The following is a 6,036-nucleotide window of genomic DNA, read 5'->3' as shown; positions in this document are numbered from 1 at the left end:
TGTTTGCCACCCCGCAGGGGAGCAGGGACCCCGGCTGAGGCAGTGGCAGAGCACGGTGATGGGGGAGGATGCTCCTTACTTCACCAAACCCCACGTCCCTTGGGGCCCAGCTCACCAGGGCTTCTGAGGCACAAGCAGGGCATAGTCTCTCTGCAGCACTGCCCACCCCCGAGCCTTCAGCCTGGCATTTTGGCCCCTATCCCCAGGTGCCCAGTGATGCACCCCGGCTTCCCCATCCACATGTGCTCTGCGTGTCCCAGCGCTGCACCAGGGACATGTGTCCCTCTCTGCAGCCCGACCGCCCTCAGGGCCTTACAGATGCACATCAGTCCCTGTTCCAGCAGAGCCCTTCGAGCCACAGCCCTACGTGTCCTCTTTCCTGCCCCCCAAAAAGCAACCGTTTGTCCCTCAGACAGCAGCCGGAGAGGCGGAGCCGGGAGCACCGCGGCAACCCAACGCCTCGCCTCCTCCTTTGGCACCTCCCTTCCGTCTCCGCCGGCTTTCTCTGCTGTTCGCATCCATCCCACGGCCAACCGAGCTCTCCAGCCCCCAAACGCATGCACCAGGGCTGGAAGGTGAGGATGAGGAGGTGAGGATGAGTCCAGCTCGGGCATCCTCCCGCAGCCGCTCCGCCGCTTCCCGCCGTGCGTTCGGCTCAGGTTTCCCCGGGCTGGGGAGGGCAATGTCCCTAAGAGGCCCGGGGGGCACGGCGGGGCGAGTGCAGGGCGTAGAGCTTCTCCCAGCAGGTCACCAGCCTCTCAGCCTTCCTCCCGATCTCCCGCAGCTGCTTCCTCCTGCGGCCGGGGCCCCCGCGCCGGGGCTGCGCCGGGCTGTGCGCTGGGCTCTGCGCTCGGAGCACAAACACCCGCCCTCAGCACCACACCGGCCTTAGCGGGGACAAAGCCAGCGCCCGTGGGGCTTGTGCGGGCAAAGCTGCAGCCTGGGCTGGCCAAACTGCCCGTGGATGAGCTGCTCTCCAGGACATCTCTCTAGCATGTGCTGTTGGGTTCCCAGAGCTGACCTTTCCTCCTCGAGCTGGCAGCATGCACCCCACAGCACCCACAGCCAAGGCAGATGGCCAGGTCATGTCTGCAGGCACCTTTCCAGAGCAGCAGCACCTCCATCCCACATCAGCAGACCCCAGGCAGGATTAGCCCCGGCAGTGAGGGAGGGGATGACCCCAGTACCGTCCAGGGCCAGGCAGGGCCAGGAGCCTCTTTGCTGCCCAGGGTTTTCCCCGCTGGTTAATGAGCTGCTGATGGCCACAGCAGGGAAACCTCCCAGCTGGGGTTTCCCCAGCACAGCCCCAGGGATGCTGGGGGAGCCCAGACCAACCCTGTGGGAAGAAACCCCAGTTCTTGTCTAAGAGCACCCAGGAGCAAGAGCAAGACTGGGAGAGCATCCCGTTGGGATGGGGCTCTCTGTTCCCATCAGCTGTGGCAGTGTGGCACAGATGGACCAACCCACTTGGGGGCTGGTGGTAAAAACCAGACAGCTTGTCCTGTGATGCCACAGCTGGATTCCCCTCCCTGGATGATTTAATGCTCACAGGGATGTGCCATCAGCATCCTCCAGCCACAAACCCAGCGTGGACCTTCATCTCTCCCAGGATGCTGCAGACAGGCAAGCAGGAGAATGCACAACAGGGCAGGCTCTGCAGGCAGAGCCCCTGGGCTACTGGGGTGACTGGGAAGGGGCAGGGCTCCCACCTTGCTGAGTTTCCTGCAGTTCTCCCTGAGCACAAAGTCAGTGTTCCTGGCCACCTTCCACACCGCCAGCTCCTCGGGGCCGCGCAGGGTGCCGGCCGCCACCTCCCGCAGGGACATGCTGATGTTGTAGATGGAGAGCAGGATCTTCTGGTCCTGGAGAGGAGAAAAGCACGTGGGGAAAGAGGCTCAACAGCTTCCCGGGGACTCAGCCCACACGATGGCCCAGCCCCTGGTCCCTTGGTGCTCACCTTGTCCGAGCGACAGGCCGGCCCGGCCCTTCTGCTCCTGTGTGCCGACCCACTCAGGTTTTTCTGGAGAGATACAGCAAGATGAGGCACCCCAAAGCATCCCTGACTCCTACACGAGGCAGGAATCCCTCCCCACATCCCCAGCAGGGCCACATCCAGCTCAGCAGCGTCCCCTGGGGTGTGGAGCCGGGGCCTCGTGCTGCCCCAGCCCCTGCTCACCAGGTTCTGGATCTCGTGGAAGAGGACGGCGCGGTACTGCCGCAGGATCCTGGCGATGCTGCACCTCTTGCCTCTGCTGAGCACAGCCACGAGCAGCAGCAGCACAACAGCACAGGACAGCGCCCGTGGGAGAATCTGCATAGAAGGGCTCAGTGTCAGCCAGGGATGAAGGGATGCTCCGGGCTCTGCCACAAAGCCCCATCAGGCCTGTCCACTGTCCCTGAAGACGTGGCATGAGCAGGAGGGGGCTCCACTGTGACCTCTGGCAGAGGACATTCTCCCAGCCAAGCTCTGAGAGCAAAGCCCTTGAGAAAGCGCTCCAGCTTCAGTCCAGACAGTGCTGCCCGTGGCACACTCCGAGCTCTTTCCAGCGCCAGCAGCTGGGTACGTGGCACAGAGGTCTGCAGGGTCTGTCCCAGAGCTCTCTGTCCCAACAGGGTCCCCACGAGCTCCTCAGCTTGGGGCATCTCAAGGCCATACCCTCACCAACCAAAACCCAAGAGGAGCAGAAACAGATGTGCCCGGCTCTTGGGAAAGGAGCTAGAGATGGGGAGCCACCCAGTTCCCCACCACCAACTCCCCCCTCCCAACCTCCACACAAAGGGCTCTCAGCACCCTCTGCAGGATGCTCACCGCGGCCCCCGCAGCACAGACGCACTGATGCAGCGTTTTAGCAGGTCCCGTGCAGCCCCCGCCCGTCCCGGGCTCGGGTGCCCTCCCCCAGGAGCAGCACAAGCGTCTGCTCTCACCAGCGCGTCCCGGCTGCCTCCGACCCTTCCCGGCAGCGCCGGACCGGCCCCGGCGACGCGGGGAAACCCGAGCGCTGACATCCGAGCTGGCGGCGAGCAGGGGAGGGGGCGGCCGGAGCTTCCGCGGGATGAGTCCCGGGGCTTTGAAGAAAAGCCAGAATCACCTCAGGTGACCGGGGCTGGGGATATTCGAGCAGCCTCACAGCAGCGGGCTGAGGATGGGAAGGCTGATGCAGGCACAGCATCTGCCAGGAAAGGAGCCCGATGGCGCAGCGCTGGGGCCTCATCCTGGCACCGCGGCATTTCCATCACCTCCCGTTTGCACAAGTCCCCCAAAAATCCCCCCTCCCCTCCTAACCCTCCCCCCGTGCCGGGTGTCAGGTCTGGGCAGGCAGAAAGCAGCTCAGCTCCTTCCAAATATGTAACCCCCATGTCGTGGTGTGAGCAAGGAGGAAGGGACAGGCAGCTCTGCTCCGAGCCCCAGCTCCCAGCTTCACTGCCATCCCAGCCACGGCTGGCTCTCAGGCTTGGCCTTTTGCTCAGAGAAGCCAGAATGCAGAAGTTCCCTTGCTGAAGCCCAAGCCTGGGCAGACACTGTCCATCCTGCCCTTGGGTGGGTACATGGAAGGTTTGTTTGGCGTCTGCTCCATGCTCCCTGATCTTCAAAGGGTTGGTCCTGGCCTCAAAAGGACAAGGAAACCTTTCCTCACCTTCCCACTCCTGCAGCTCAACAGGAGCAATGAGGGTTTAACACGAGGTGTCACCTGGGAGCAGGAGCACGTGTGAGGAGATGAACAGATCCACGTGCAGCCCATACAAATCCCACCGGGCTCTGCAGCTTCCTCAATCACCTCACGCCTTCCCTGCTGGGAAGAGCCCTCCTGGGCTTGCTTTGCTCTCTGCAAAGCCCCAGAGAGATCTCTCCCCAGAGGTGATCCAGCAGAGAGCAGGGGTACAATCCTCAGGGACACCAAGGGAGAGCACAGCTTCCATGGGGACACCCTGGCCAAAGTCTAAGGGTTGCCCTCAGGAAGCCTCCCCAGCCAGGAAGAACAGGCCCTGCAATTTTGCCATTAAACTGGGAATGACTTCCCTGAAGTGCTAATTAAACAACTGGGACCAAATTCCAGGAGAAAGCACACCATTTACAGCATTTCCAGGCAGCCAAGTCTGGCACTGGCCTCTCAGCCCTTAGCATGGAGGAAGCACTGCCTGCAGCTAAAACAGCTCAAGGAGCAGCAGGGTCAGGAGCTCAAGGGGTGCAGGGAGAGCTTCCCACCATTCCCCCCAAAGGGTGCAGGGAGAGCGTCTCACCATTCCCTCCAAGGGAGCAGGGAGAGCTTCTCACCATCCTCCCCAAGGGAGTGCTGAAGCTGCAGTGACAAGACAGTGATGTGGGAAGAGATGAAGCTGGCAAGTCCCTGGCTGGGAAGCTGCTTCCCACCCTTCACGATGGAGGAAGAGGAGTTCAGTGGATGATTTGGGGTTATTCCTCCTGGCCTTGCTCCCATCCCTGCAGCAGCAAGCTCTAGGGCTTGGCTTGTCCCTGGGGAGGGCTGGCAAGCAAGGAGCAGCCTGGGGAGCGTAGGTGCAGGATGGTCAGAGCCTGCACTGCCTGGCAGGGAAAGCTAATCTCTTCCTCAGCTCTAATCCTCCAGCAAATACCAGGAGATAAGGGAAATCACCATTATTGATAGAGCAGCTCCTGGTGACACTCACACTGGCCCCAGTCACCCAGTGGCGATGCCAGCCACCTGCCCAGCAGCCACACTGGGATCCTCGGGTCCTTCCAGCCAGCCAGACTCTGTCCCCAACACCCTCCAACCCAGAGGGACCCTGTCACCACCCCCAGAGTCACAGCACCCACCGCAGCCCGGGCAGGGACAGACCCTCTGTGCTCCAGGGGACCAGCCCCAGACCGCCCAGGTCGCAGGTCCCAGCCCCAAGCCCCATCCCAGCCGCAGCAGCCCGGCCCCTCTGGCCCAGCCCAGCCGCACCGAAGCCCCTTCCCCATCCTGACCCAGCCCAGCCCCGTTCCGACTGGTCCGAGCGCCCTTCCCGGCTGGACCAGCCCCTTCCCCGCCGGACCGGCCCCTCTCCCTCCCCGGCCCAGGACCAGCAGCCGCGTCCCGACGGTTCCCCAGCCCCATCCCGGCCGCGGCCGGCCCGTCCCCCCGGCAGAGCTCGGCCCATGCCGGCGCTGCGGGACGCGGCGGGGTCCCGGGGGAGGAGGGAGCGGGGGAGAACCAGAGCACCCTGCCCGCAGCACCCCCCAAGCCCCGGGCGGCGAAGGGGCAGCGGCCCCGGCGCACTCACCATGAGCCCCGCGGGAGCCGAGGGCCGCCGGCCCGGCCCCTGCGCCGCGTCCCGCTCCGCCGGGGCCCGCGGTTTGAACTTGGCTCCACGGTGGGAGGGGACGGGCCCGGCCGCCGCGGAAGGCGAAGGCAGCGACGGGGGGTGGGAACGAGCCACGGCGGGGGAGCGCGGCCCCGGCATCGCCGCCCGGCTCCCCCCCGCAAAGCCCGGCGGCACGGGAGGCGCACCGAGCAGCCGCGGGGCAGAGGCTGCAGGGGGAAGGCAGGAGGGGCTGCCTCAGCCCCCAAGAACCCGGCCCCCCGCCTCGCTCTGGCGGAACCGCGGCGCGGGAGCGGGGCAGGAGCTGCTGTAGGAGCCCAGTTGCAACGTGTGGTGGTGGCTGCAAGCACCCTGGATTCACCCACCTGCACGCTGCCTGCCTGCAGCACAAGGGACCTTGCAGAGCACAACCCCACAGATGACCCACGGCCCCCTGGCAGCAGCCAAAGCTCCCCTCTTGCTTCCCCTGTGAGTTTGGATCAGGCTCATCAACCCCAACCCAAGCCCAGAAAACAGCGCTGACACCCTTTCAGCTGCAATGGGAAAAAAATGAACCGTGTGTGTGTGTGAGGAGGAGCTGAAGGAAAGGGCTGGATGACCCAGCTCTCCTCAGCTCAGCAAGAACATTCCTCCCTGGGAAGTCCACAGCACCATACCCCTGCAGCCACTGCCCCTAGAACTTGTGTATCGAGCTGTATATAAGGCTGGTAGGTGCCACATCCCATTGGTGCCACATCCCATTGAACCAACATAGCA

The 6,036-nt window shown here is 64.1% G+C and overlaps 1 protein-coding gene across 1 annotated transcript; it reads right to left on the bottom strand.

Moving 5' to 3' along the window:
- C16H20orf204 (chromosome 16 C20orf204 homolog) lies at nt 1-5,421 on the bottom strand. The gene is made up of 5 exons (XM_062009446.1): nt 5,242-5,421; nt 2,177-2,311; nt 1,958-2,020; nt 1,710-1,862; nt 1-844 (listed from the first exon to the last, which is right to left on the bottom strand). The coding sequence occupies exons 1-5, from the start codon at nt 5,419-5,421 to the stop codon at nt 689-691; spliced, it is 687 nt and encodes a 228-aa protein (XP_061865430.1). The 3' UTR covers nt 1-688.
- Between the last annotated feature and the right edge of the window lie 615 nt (nt 5,422-6,036).

Source organism: Colius striatus, chromosome 16 (genome assembly GCF_028858725.1).
Source record: "Colius striatus isolate bColStr4 chromosome 16, bColStr4.1.hap1, whole genome shotgun sequence".
NCBI classification, from domain to species: domain Eukaryota; kingdom Metazoa; phylum Chordata; class Aves; order Coliiformes; family Coliidae; genus Colius; species Colius striatus.
The sequence above is the reverse complement of the archived record's forward strand: the minus strand, read 5'-3'. Positions and strand labels throughout refer to the sequence as shown.

What these genes read in the sequence shown, in the direction of transcription:
- C16H20orf204 (XM_062009446.1), bottom strand. Translation starts at nt 5,421, where the DNA reads ATGCCGGGGCCGCGCTCCCCCGCCGTGGCTCGTTCCCACCCCCCGTCG. An exon ending in CGGCTCCCGCGGGGCTCATG is followed by an intron (nt 2,312 to 5,241) that starts GTGAGTGCGCCG and finishes CCTTCTATGCAG; the next exon opens with ATTCTCCCACGGGCGCTGTC. An exon ending in ACTGCAGGAAACTCAGCAAG is followed by an intron (nt 845 to 1,709) that starts GTGGGAGCCCTG and finishes CTCCGAGCGCAG; the next exon opens with AGCCCAGCGCACAGCCCGGC.